Source organism: Leptopilina heterotoma, unplaced genomic scaffold (assembly GCF_015476425.1).
Source record: "Leptopilina heterotoma isolate Lh14 unplaced genomic scaffold, ASM1547642v1 Lhet_6, whole genome shotgun sequence".
Lineage (NCBI taxonomy): Eukaryota > Metazoa > Arthropoda > Insecta > Hymenoptera > Figitidae > Leptopilina > Leptopilina heterotoma.
Genome location: NW_025111137.1, coordinates 3,722,623 through 3,736,861, shown reverse-complemented (window position 1 = coordinate 3,736,861; position 14,239 = coordinate 3,722,623). Strand labels below are relative to the sequence as shown.

At 26.0% G+C, this 14,239-nt stretch overlaps 1 protein-coding gene across 5 annotated transcripts in view; it reads left to right on the top strand.

Annotated features, from left to right (window-relative positions):
• LOC122509101 (protein-tyrosine sulfotransferase) overlaps window positions 1-14,239 on the top strand; it is a 363,218-nt gene that overhangs the window by 330,035 nt on the left and 18,944 nt on the right. For all 5 annotated transcript variants that reach the window (XM_043622879.1, XM_043622880.1, XM_043622876.1 and 2 more), the window contains one exon: window positions 10,539-10,813. In XM_043622879.1, the coding sequence (XP_043478814.1) occupies window positions 10,607-10,813 (207 nt within the window). In that variant the 5' untranslated portion in view covers window positions 10,539-10,606. The remainder of the gene's footprint in view (window positions 1-10,538; window positions 10,814-14,239) is intronic.

Genomic DNA, 14,239 nt, shown 5'->3' with positions numbered 1-14,239 from the left:
TCAACAAATTTTTAAATAATTGAATTTTTTTGACGAATTTGAATAAAATTTTCAAGAATAATTACATTTTTCAAAGAATTCGATTAAAATTGTTTAAAAAATAATTAAAATTCTATGAGTTTTATTTTTCATGAAAATACATAATTGAATCTCGTTAAAAATTTTTATTATTTATGAAAAAAATAATTTAATGTTTGAAATTCTATAATGAGTTTTATAATTCATGAAAATAATTGAATCTCGGTAAAAATTTTTATTATTTTTGAAAATAATGTAATGTGTGATTTAAATTTTATCTACACTTTTTTTAAATAATTGATATCTTTTGAAAAATTTTATTATAAATTGGAGATATAAAAAATGATTGAATTCAGGAAATTTTTGGAAAATAATTGAAATTTTGTCCATGAATTTTATTAAAATTTTTGAAAAGGATTGAAATTTTGTTTATAAATTTTATTGAAATTTTTAATAATAATTGAAATTTTGTCAATAAATTTTATTAAAATTTTTGAAAATAATTGAATTTTGGAGAAGAATTTTATTATTTTTAAAGATAATTGAAATTTTGACTTGGCATTTTTAAAACTTTTTGAACATAATTGAAATTCTGCGGAGAATTTTATTACTTTTGAAAATAATAGAATTTCTGCAATCATTTGCAACTTCTTATGAATTCAATTATTTCCAGTACTTTAATAAAAATCCATGAATAATTTTCCCGATTTTCCTGACCTATGACAACTCTGGAAATGTTAAATATTTTAAAAATAAAACACTTGAAGAATTTCCATGGAAACTTCACGGAAATTCCATGGAGAAGTTCCATGGAATTTCCAGTGGGTACTTCTGCTAATTTTTGTCACATCGAACAGTAGGTAATATTTCGATTTCAAATATTTTATTGATAGTCTATTTTATTACTGAAATTTTGTGCCATAGTGGACCTCGATTGGATTAAAAATGACAATTTCAAATCCAACGTTAATTTTAAAAATTTCAAAATGGCGGATCCAATATGACATCAAATTTGTAATCAGCAACCCTGAAAATCCCTGAGTAACGAGTTTCACTAAAATTCATAAAAGCAATTTTCATAAAATAAATAGTTTTGTCCACATATATATAGAATCGGGTTTTAAACCACTGTGCGGCCTAAAAATATCGCTTTTTCAAGAGGAAAAAAATAACTTAGTCCCTCGGGCTTTTTGAGACATTTTTATTTTTATTTAAAGTGTTCATAAAAATGTTATCAATCAGCAATCAGTAGAGTGCGAATATTGCCCACAAAAATGGACTCTCATGGTGGCAAAGCGAGTCTATATAGCGTTAAAGTGAGCTCTGGAAAATATGATTATTCTGAAAGCTAGGTCGTATCTAAATGGGAAATTTAACTTTTATTGATCTGAAATTGTATGTAGTATAACACTTTCTATTGATTATAAAAGACTCCAGCAATTATTTTTTGACAATATAATATTCCTATTCTGAAAGAGCTCAAGGTTATTATTGTCTAGGAAAATTAAGCAGACTAAAGAAAATTATAATTTTTATGAAGCTCTCAGAATAATAAAATTGAATTAATGGCTAGCTTAAAGATTCGTGTAACGTGAGAGACAGGGAAATAATTAATTTCGGGGGAATTTATATACAATTAACAACTTGTTCAACAATAATGGGGAGTTTACAATGTTGTATGGTTAGTTGCAAGTGACAAGTTTACAATTATTGTCTATGGTAATTTATATAATGCAAAAGGGATCTCAATTATGTGGTTGACGCTATAAACAAATAGGGGAAAGGTAAAAGACGAAACATAATTAAAGCTTCGTCACCCATTTACACTCCGTATGCCAAATGCGAAAATAATTATAATATTTAAATTCCGAGGGTCACTTTTACAATTGCGGATCCCGTTAAGGACCATTTAGTATGTTTTTGAACATGTTTGTAAAATTTTCACTTAATCATATAAATTTTCTACACTAGACATTTCTATGTGTATATGATACTACTAATGAGAAACTTTTGATCACATAACTGTTACCTATATTACCTATAATGTGTGATTCTATTTATAGTGTTTAACGGGGATAATATTCCTCTCGAGTCATTTCATGTTCCATATTCCACAAATCATTTGCACATCAAGAGAATATTGCTGCTTGCGAAACTGAAAGCTATAAATCAGATTACGATAGAAGTTCTGTCCACCGTGTTAGGGTGACAAGTGGTGATTATGATTGGTAGATGTGATATGAGATTATACGATAGTCTCTTTCGATTCCAGTTGCCAATGTGAGATATAGCGATTGCGTGTCACCAATTAATTCTACATTATCCCATCAAAGTGTCTCATATCATTACTGCGTCCATTTACTACACACAAGAGATTTCTATTGAAAGAGGTTTCACTTGCTCCAGCTATATTCTGTGACAATTTTATAGTTGTCTATAGAGTTAATAATTGTCAAAATATTTCTTAATTTACACAGTGTTTCACTTATGACATTTCTCTCGAATTTAGTAAAGTAGTAAGACAATGATTGTTACGTTATTATATTATATTATAATATCCAGAGAACCATCTTTACACCATTCGTTAAATGCATTAACATCACTCTGTAGATCCTCACAATCCTCAATACAATTTATAGGTCTAAATAATTTAGTGTCATCAGCATACAATAAAAAATCACTTTCAATGATGCTATTCAAATTATTCATATAAATAACAAACAATAGAGGCCCAAGATTTGAGCCCTGTGGTACCCCGGACAATTCTTCTTCATAAAAGGTTTAATCTCTTATATTTTACTCAAAATCGTTGTGGTCTACTTTTACTAAAATGTGATAACTGTTACGTCTCAGACGTAATGATTATTAAGATCTTGCGTATCATTTTTTTTATTAACTGAATTATTATGCAAATTAATTTGAATCATCTCAGAAATTAGTCGTTTTTTATAATTAGATTCTCTGTCAAGTATTAAAAAATTATCCAAATCAAGTGAATGGTGAAGTGAATTGTTATGATTTGCAGTAACACCCCGTGTGGAAAATGAAAATTGGTCCTAGCCAGGTCCTACCTATTTTGCCCTGTTAATAGCTTGGTCCTAGGTTGGCAGTGTAGGTTGGACCAACAATGGGTGGTGATGCGATTCTAGCCTGGTCCTAACTTGGGAGCCTAGTTAGGACCAGTTTATGGGTCCATTTTAGGACCTAGAAAGGACCATCTCAGACAGTATTTTCTATTTCATTATAATTTTAATTAGTTAATAATATTTGTCAAAGAAATAACCTAAATTATTAATAATAAGTATTAGTTTTAATTAATTATTATTTTTTTCAATTAAATGATGACCAAAAGCTAATTCATAAATAATGTTAGTATATGCAGAGATTAATATATATTCCTCTAATATATACATTAAAAATTATAAATTTGTTAATTAAATTATTTTACAGTATATATAATCATTAAATTGCATACTTATACGAATACAATGCAGAAAAATCGGAATAAACGCAAACCTAAGAAGTAAATAAAATCTAACGCACGCGGGAATCGAACCTACGACCTACGGACTACGAGACTAACGCCCTAACCACTATGCTAATGAAACTAGTTGAGATGAAAATTTTTATTGTCAGTGACTTGTGGACTTGCTTTTGATGATTCAATATAGTAATTATTGACACTAATACACGATAATAAATAAAAAAAATAGTTTAACAACAATAGTAATAATAAAATAATATCCAAATATAAAAATTCAAAAATTAATATTTTTATATTATATCAAGAAAAAAAATATCTATACATTTTCGTTAAAAACAGGTTTTTCATTGTTCTCAATCATTTTTAACATTAATTTCTTGGTCTAAAAAAAATATTCGTCTTTTGGACTTGGAAATTTTTCCTAATTAATTAAGCGGGTGATCCACTTTTTAAAAAAATGTCAAAAAAATTTATGTTAAAACACGTTTTTCATTATTCTTAATCATTTTAAGCATTAATTTTTTGTTGCAAAAAATTTTTTAGACTTGGACTTAGAAATTTTTGCTAATGAAACTAGGAAGCCCAGGTAGGTCCTGGGTTGGACCTGGGTGGGTCAGCCCACATTCGAATTGCAATATCTCTTAGTGTTTAGCACCAACTTAAACGAAACTTAAAATCAGCGAACGAAATTAGAAATATATTTTACTAATGATAATTATATTGCAGTCTGTATCTGTTTAAATAAATAAATAAATTTTGCTGTTTTATTAACTTTTGTAACAAATTACTTAAAAATTTGCAGTTTTTATCTAACTTCGCGATTATTACACTTGAGTAGTGAAATATGAAGATAATTTATAATTTTAACAATTCAGCATTTGTTTAAACAAAAAATTGTTGTTATTTATTAATTCTTAAGACAATAAAGCGTCTAGACACTTGTAGTCTTTTAAAATTTTGCAATTAACTAATCTGAGTATTTACTTATTGCAAAATTAGAAAAAACTGCTAGTTTCTAGGTTGATTGTGTAAAAAGTTAGTAAATAACAATTATTTGTTTAAACAATTGCTGAATTAATAAATTAATAAATTAACTTTATTTTATAGTATTTGTATAATTTTCTGATTTATGTCAAACAATAAATTGTTTAAACAAATATGATTATCAATTAATTTTATAAATATTAATTGAGAATATTTATCAATTTTTACATGTTTTTCATGTATCAATTTTGACACTTTATTTTCCTAAAAATTTTTCTAAGTCATAACTGGATCTCCTAGCTAGTACCAAGTTAGGACCAGCCTAGGATATATAAAAAGGGGTTGCCAAGTTAGGTCCAAGCTAGGGCCAATAATCATTTTAGGCATAGCATGGTGATTTCTACACGGGACCTATTTTTGAATTTTTGTGTTCATTAATACGAACAACTACCATTCTCTTAGATTGATCCAACAAGCAGAACAATTTCTACAGTTTATTTTGTAAACAATGTTGACATTATCAGATTTTTTGTTTCTATCTTTAGCTTTGATGATTAAATTATGCCTCATTTTGTTATTCTTTTTAGGAATATGTAGTTAAAATATTAAAATTTTTAAGAAAAGTTGATGTCCTCTCACATAAGCCAGGTACATATATATGGGAGAAAAACTTTGGGAAACATTCTATATAAGTTACCCTTTTTAGAATCTATAATGTTAGAAGAGTTGTGTTCTATAGAACAAATGCGATTTTTATACGTTTGTTTATAAATTCAAAAGGATAATTATTCTTTTCCAAAGTTTCTATGACAAAATAAATATTTTTAGAATTACATTTTTTGTGGGAGAGTTTAATGGCTGTATCAATAAAATTATAAACTATTGCAACTTTTTGAGTAAAAAGATGTGTAGAATAACAATTAATGGTGCGTCCAGAAAATGTGAGTTTTTGTATGTCTAGCATTCAAAATCAACCATCAACCATTTCATTGATTTTATTATTTGGATTGCTCGTGATTATATCATCAACATATCTATAGTAGAATAGAGGTTTAAAAAAAGTCTATCATTGCAAGAGGTTTCTAAGTCATCTATGACAATGTCAGAAAATAAACTAGAGATAGATGAACCCATAGAGGTACCATATATCTACTTATATAATATTTATTATCAAATTTAAAGTAAATATTGCCAAAAAGACATTGTCAAGGCATAAGTAGATCATCCAAAGAAATATTTAAACATTATAATATAGTTGTATAACGTCTGATAAGTAAATCACGAACATTATCAGAGCCAACAGTTGTAAAAAGAGAGACAGCATCTAAACTAATCAAAATATGATCATCAGGAATAGAAAAATATTTAATTTTGTTTATAAAATCATAACTATTGCTTATATATGATTTTGGTTTTTTATAGAATTATTAAGAAGGGGAAATAATTGTTTGGATAAAAAATGAGTTGGTGAGTTAATAGTAGAAACAACAGGTCTTAAAGGATTGTTATTCTTATGAATCTTGGGTAAACCATACATTTTTGAGAGATTCGTATTAATTTACGTGAGTTCAATGTCACCAAATTTTCTGTCAAGCAGATCATTATTATTCAGATATTTAAAAATTTTATAAGTTTTAATTTTTAAATTTGGTAACAGATATCTATTAATGCCTTTGTAGAGTCTTTTTACAAGAAAGTAATAATTCAAGTTTTTGTCTATATTCGATCTTATCCAATGCGACCGTAATTGTTGATTGTTTAGACTTCCATGTTGGTTGGGTGAATTTTTGGGAATTAAGGCGGAAAGACCTTTGCAAAGTTAAATGACGGATATTATGGACGATAGTTTGTTCTTTGGTGAATATTTTCGGATTTAAAAATATGAACAACTTTGGTCGGGAAAATGTTCAGATTTGTTGATTTGTTTTAGGAAAATAAAAAACAGGAATATGATTTCTTTTTGAAGGGTTTGTTAAATACATATTCAAGTGTAGAAATTTTTTTTTAATTTTATAACAAAATTTCATAGATAAAATCAATTAATTTTTTAATGACCAAAATGTCCGGAATTCTATATTTGCTATTAAAATTTCAAGAAACAACAGTTGCGTAATGTTTTAATAATAATATAGACGAAAATGTCCAAATTACAATACAATAGACCATTTAAATTATAGTGTTACGTTAAGCAAATTTAACTCTAAACAGTATCAACCGCTATTCTTCTCTCTCTCTCTCTCTCTCTCATGGTTAGCACCTGGTGCGTTAATGTCTTTCTGACGCAACAACTTTTAGCATGTATAACTTCCTCAATATTTTAAATAATATACAACGATCATACATTAAAATATATTCTCATAATTTCCAACTTCAATATGGAGCATAAAAAAAGTTTCGAATTTATGAAAATTGAACTTTCCACAAACTGCATACTCTTATTGAATAATTGTTCACTATAAAGAATCAGCATAAATATAGTTTTATGAATGGAAATTTTCAAAGTCACTCTAGACAAGAATAACCTTGCTCGAATGTGAAATTGTGTATAAATTCTTGCACTGATCCCAGTAGAAACATGAAAATATATACACATTGGGGAAATACGAATTTATGAGGTTTCTCGCTACTCGTAAACTTGCTTTCTCCATAATTCGAGGGCAGTACTATCCGGAAAGCTTTCCACCTTCTGTAAACGATTTGCATGAAATTTGAATCACTGAGGACTCGTGAGCCATTGCTATGCAGTTCGTAAGGTTTTCTCCTGTTAGAAGAGGGAAAATTCAAGTGAACGAGCGAAAGAGAGAGAGAAAGAGATGAGGTGGGGGGAGGGGAGGGGGGCCTTTTGAATGCATAAACGATGCGTACAGCTAATAAAACTCGGAGGTGCGAAAATTGATGCACCCCATAATCTCCTGTCGTTGTGCCACTATATAGCGCAAGGAATAATCTTGTTAGTGAGAATCACCAACTTCCCTCCGGAAATTTAACCGGAAGTGGATTCAGCTCAGGGATTATTCCCGTTTAGGGATTACCTGCCACTTTTCACTCCTAAACACTAAACAAACTATTTGAATTTCTACTAAAATTTCGTAAAACTTTATTTCATTTGCAATAGACAAATAAAATAATTTTATTCTCTTCTCTTTATTTCAAGAATATAATATAAGAATATTTTAATTTCATTAGAAAATTTATTTTAAATAACATTTACATATCATACAATTTTAATTAATTGGAAAAGAATAATATCAAAAATTTAATAATTGAAAAGAAATATTTACTTTTTTACGATTATAAATGAAAACGTTGTTTGATTAAGAAAAAAAATATGACTGCTCTGGTGATAAAACACGAAATCTCTGTGGAAATTAAAGGGAATGTACTTTTATTGAATTTATCTGGAAAATTTTCTAATAGCTATCAGTTTTCATTACTTTGGGAATTAATTTCTATTATTTATATTAGAATTATTGATGGGGAGAAAGAGAGATGAGTATAACCTTTTTCCATCTGCTACAAAAATAAATATTTATTCTTTAATTTTTCATTGTGAAATATAAAATTTAAAATTGTTTCATTTCCGTCATAAGTTTCATATTTATTTTCTTTAAAGTATATTATTCTTTGCGAAAAATAAAAAAGTTTCCAAGTAAATTACTTCCTTTGAAATAACATGTTTTGCCAATCAAGTATGTTTTCTCTAATCAATGTTTTGTAGAGTAAGAATAAAATATTTTTGATTTATGTAATAATAATTACTTTCGATTGTTATTTTGAAGCTGCTAGGAATGCTAATTAATTTTCTTCAGGAGAGTTCAAAGAATAAGAATCGATAAATTATTTAACAATTTTTTGTTATTAACTATGTTTTAAAGGACACTAAAAATATCACAAATTTTTCTTAATTCTTAAAAATAATATTATTCAAAAAAATATTATTTATTAACGTTATAAACAAATTAAGATAACAAATGAACTGTTCATTTGTTTATAGTCGAAATGAAAAATATTATTGGTAACATAATTTTAAAACGATTAGAAAACAAACGATGTCATTTCGACTATAAAACAAATAAACTGTTCATTTGTTAACTTAATTTGTTTATAACATAAACAAATGATTATTTATGAAAAAAATCTATAAAAAATATTATTGGTAACATAATTTTAAGAGGATTAGACAAAAATACCATGGTATTTTAACTATAAACAAATGAACAGTTCAATTGTTAACTTAAATTGTTTATAACATAAACAAATTATAACTTTTGAAAAATATCTATGAAAAATATTATTATTAACATAATTTTAAAACGATTAGAAAAAAGATGCCATTTCGACTATAAACAAATAAACAGTTCATTTGTTAACTTAATTTGTTTATAACATAAACAAATTATTATGAAATTATAATTATTTATGAAAAAAATTTATAAAAAATATTATTGGTAACATAATTTTAAGAGGATTAGACAAAAATACCATGGTATTTTGACTTTAAACAAATGAACAGTTCAATTGTTAACTTAAATTGTTTATAACATAAACAAATTATAACTTTTGAAAAATATCTATGAAAAATATTATTATTAACATAATTTTAAAACGATTAGAAAAAAGATGCCATTTCGACTATAAACAAATAAACAGTTCATTTGTTAACTTAATTTGTTTATAACATAAACAAATTATTATGAAATTATAATTATTTATGAAAAAAATTTATAAAAAATATTATTGGTAACATAATTTTAAGAGGATTAGAAAAAAATACCATGGTATTTTGACTATAAACAAATGAACAGTTCAATTGTTAACTTAAATTGTTTATAACATAAACAAATTATAACTTTTGAAGAATATCTATGAAAAATATTATTTTTAACATAATTTTAAAACGATTAGAAAAAAAGATGCCATTTTGACTATAAACAAATGAAACAGTTCATTTGTTAACTTAATTTGTTTATAACAATAATAAATAATATTTTTTTAATAACATTTATGTACAGCTGTTAATAGTGACGTAATTCTAAAACCATTAGAAAAGAAACAAATTTTTTTCTACTATAAACAAACGAGCTATTCATTCGTTAATTTAATTTAAATTAAATGTTGTTTAAAATTATAAAAAAAAATTTTGTTGTTGTCGTAATATCGTTTTTTATCTTTCATATGTTAATACTCTCATAAGATTTAAGCAATATCGAGAAGAAACAAATATTTTTTCGAATGGGAAATTAAATTTTTAAATGACGACTAAAGTTACTTTTTTTAAACAATATTATAAACAAATGGAGGAAATTTTCAAAAATAGTTAATTTTACTTAAAACTTGTTACTCGCGGGTTTCTGGGGTCGCTGATGACGAATAAGACCTTCTTTTTGAAAATTCAAAATGGCGGATCCAATATGGCGGACTTATTTTTAAAAATCAATCAAATTCTCTTGAAACTTGTTACTCGGGGGTTTTTTGGTGTCGCTGATTACAAATATGACCTTAATTTACAAAAATTCAAAATAGCGGATCGAATATGGCTGATGAGAATTTCTAAAAACAATTGTATTGTCTTGATACTGGTCTTACTTTAATTAACCATTTTTTCAATGTGATTCTAAAAAAGACTGTTTGCAAAAATGTTCATGAGTTTTATATTTTGTCAAATGTTGTTAGAAAAGAACGTAAAAAGGTGTCAGCAAAAGATTTTGTGTTAGATATTGTCGGACATAATTTGAAAAAATGTGAAACTCATGATATAAAAAATCACAATGTAGAAACGTCGCAAAAGAGGAGAGCTAGTTCGCTAGTTTTTAACCATAGTCAAAATATATGAATTTCTAGGTTTTATTAAATTTTTAATATTTTTGTTCTTGCCCATGGTTTGCAAGATTTGGTCCATGGTCAACAATATAAAAATTTTGAAGGTTTAAATTTTTCCATTGCCCGAAGCAATGGTGTTTTAATTGTTGGGCAATGTTTCAAAGTATTTGTTTACTTTGACTAAAGTCTTTGGTACTTGATAATTAAATTTTCGTTTCTATTTATGTTACAGAAGCAGATGGTAAAATTTTATCTAACTGAAGCCCCTGATGCTTGAATTAGAAGAAACAATAATTGTAAATGCACTGGCAATATTGGTGGCATCCCGTCACCAGAAGTGTACGAGTTACTAAATCCACATTAGGAATGTCGCTGGCGTCTCGTGGGACGCGAAAAGCTCCCCTTCTCTTCATTTTAATAATAATTTTCCTCCTCGCACTCTATCAACTTGGCATTATATGCAGTGGACCGAAAGTTAGACCCAATGCTGTTATGGTAACCAAAGAGGTAAATAAACTTTTTTATAGTACCTATTAAAATAAAAATTTAGCACATATTGAAAAAAATAAAAGTAGGGGAGTGTGTCCAGTTGTGAGACTGTCGATTTTTTTATAAGTGTCTTACAACTGAACACATTTTTTTTGTTAACAAAAGCGATGTGCTCGGAAAATTGATCATAACTTTTTTTGAGTCCATCTGAACACTATACTTTCTTTGAATAAAAGTTGCCAATTTAAGTTACTTTTCGAACGGTATATTTTATTTACAATTTCGTTGACCCATTTACAATTTATGGGTCAAAAACAAAACCCGTCTCATATACCTAGACACACTCTCCTATACTTTAAATACAAATGAAAATTAATACCGCTGAAGAAAATACCTTACAATAAATAATTTCATTCAAATCTATTTCTTTAGAGAAAAATAAATCATGGAAAAAGTTTTCTGAATGACATTTGAATGTTTTATTTTAGCAAAAAAAAAATGAAATAAATTAACATCCTCAATATTTCCCACAGAACGGAATAAGATTAAAATGCTAAAAAGTTTTCTCAATTGAATGACGAATGGCAACTTCAGTTTAACCATCGTTCGTGCAACTTTACCGATACGTTTATTTGCCAGACTTTCCCTCCATTTTTCTTAGACTGCGCGCTTTCAATCTTTTCGTTTCTGTAATCCATTCGTTTTTCCTCAAAAAAAAAAAAAAAAAAATGTGCTGATGTTCAATTAAAGTGTCTTACCAAAAGCATACAAATTTTCAAAGGAACAAAATTTAAAAAAAAAATTGTTCCGAAAAATTTAGGAACAAGAGCTAGTCTTTTTGTTTTCTTTAGAAAAAAAACTATTCTCTAATTAGTTCATTTAGCTAGCGTATAGTAAAATTTAACGAGATTTCCTCGGAAATATTGAGTAAAATACGTTTTAATGAATAAAAAAAAATTGATACTCGTCAGATTGAAATTATTAATACTATTCTCTGATATCCAACCAAAAAGAAGAGAATATGTATTATTGGAATGTTTAATTATTAGGTAAATCTAATTGGGAATCATTTTCAACCGAATTTCATAACATTATTGTATTCAATTTGAATTTTCTAAAAAATATTATAACCGTAATATTTTTTCAATAATATACTAAGGTTACCTAAGAAAGATTGCTGGACCCGATAAAAAATAATAATGAAAGAGAATAAATTTTACAGATTTCTAATCATATTTAAAGGAAACTAAATCTGTCAATTAAAATCGCAAAAAGAGAAAATAAAAACAAAATTAAATTAAAATCTTTCTTTCTGAACAAATTATTCATAGCTCAATTTCTTTATTAGATAATGGCAGAGGGGGGATTTGATTTTAAATTTTTAAAGAAATAAAAAAAACATCATTTAAATAACAATATAAATTCAATATTTATTGACAAATTCGAATTTTTGTATTTTTTTAAATAACTTTTTTCTTTATTGAAATTTTAATTGATTCTTGTCAGAATTATATTCCTGTCACGAAAACGAACCGATTGATGTATTATAATGCATATATAATGTATATCGTTTTAACAATATTTATAAAATTAATCACTGTTTTTATTTTTAACAAAAAATTCAAATTTTGTATTTCTTGAAATCTTATCTTAACACTTCAACATAATTATTCTATAATAAAAAATTAAGCAATTGGCATATATAAAGTTTTAAGGAGGTTAGTTCAAAATCATGAATCATAGAGATTCGTTTGAAATTTGCAGCAAAATTAAATGACATATTAATGCATATTATTGTTAAATCTGAGCCAATTTGACCGTATAGTTTTCGAGATATTGACGGCCAAAGTTCACTATTTTTCTCAGTATTTAGCATTGAGCTAATGGCCGCAAAAAAAAAAAAATGAAAAAAAAATAACAACTTGGTTAATAACTTTTTTCACAGCGAAGAGATTCAACTCAAAATTAGAGCAAAATTAATTCAATGTTTAAGGAACATAATACTTCAAAGAGAACGAAATCGACCGTTTAGTTGCAGAGTATTATTTATCCAAAACTTAAAGTTACTTCTAATTTTTTTTTTGACGTGAGTGACGCGGAGTGCGTGGCAACATCGCAACTGTTGAGAGCGGTGGGAGAAGCGGAGTAGCGCAGTAATTCAAATAAAGCTGAGTACTGAAAAATACACTATTTCAAAAAGTGAAAAAAAAACAATTTATTAAATTGTCAAACTAAAGAAAAACTATTCTCCATGACGAAAGTCAACCAAAACTGACCAAAACAACACTAATTCGCATGCGCTCGCATCAGCTGTTCATGCCATGTTGCCAGATCTCTAACTGCAAAGCACTACGTTCTTCAAAATATTACTGTTTTTTCTTAAACTTTTAATTATTTACAGATTTTTACATAATAATGTACACAACATTATTTTAAAAAATGATCTTTTAATTTACATATTAAAATTTATTTCATATTTGAACATTTAAAAAAAAAAATTGTTATCTTGACTACCGTCGTGAACCTATCCTCCTTAATTTCACCAATGATTTAAAAACAGTTTAAAAATTAATTCAATTTTAAAAGAGTTGCGTTTACAATTTTCATAAATAGATCAACTTCAAAAGGTTTTAATTTTAAATTTTGTAAAATTTCAATTTTTAATGAATTAATTAAATAATAAAAAAATTCACAGGAATTCTATTATTTACAAATTCTTTATAAAATTTCTTTGCAATAATTCAATTATTTTCATAAATAATCAAATTTTTTACCAAGATTCAACTATTTTCATAAATAATAAAACTGATCGCAGAATTTCAATTATTTTTAATACAATTTTAATGGAATTTCTCGAAAAATTAAATTATTCGTAAAAATTTTATTAAAATTCATCAGAATTTAAATATTCTTGGCAATACATTTTTCATTAAATTTCTTGAAAGAATTAAATTATTTTCAAAAAATTTAATTAAATTCTTTTGAGCAATTCAATTTTTTTTTCAAAATAATTTTAATGAAATTCTTCCTATAGAAATTTAATTAATTTCAATAATTTATCAAAATTCAATTATTTTTAGTATCTATTTTTTCAATATAATTTCACAAAAGAATTCAATTATTTAAAAATAAATATTATTAAAATTCGTCTCAATAATTCAATTATTTTCAAATGTAATAAAATTCTTGGCAAAAATTCAATTATGGTCAAAAGTTTTAAAAAATTCTCTTCAAAATTTTAATTATCTTTATAAATAATAAAATTTTTCTCCAAAATTCAATTAATTTCAAAAAATTCTTGACAAAATTTCAAAATTTTTAAATTTTCAAATTTTTTTTTTTTTTCAAATTTTTCAAAATTTCATTTCAAATTTATTCTTATTAATTATTTAGTTGGTAAAATTCTTTAAATGAGAGTTGGTTGAATTTTAAAAAACATTGAAT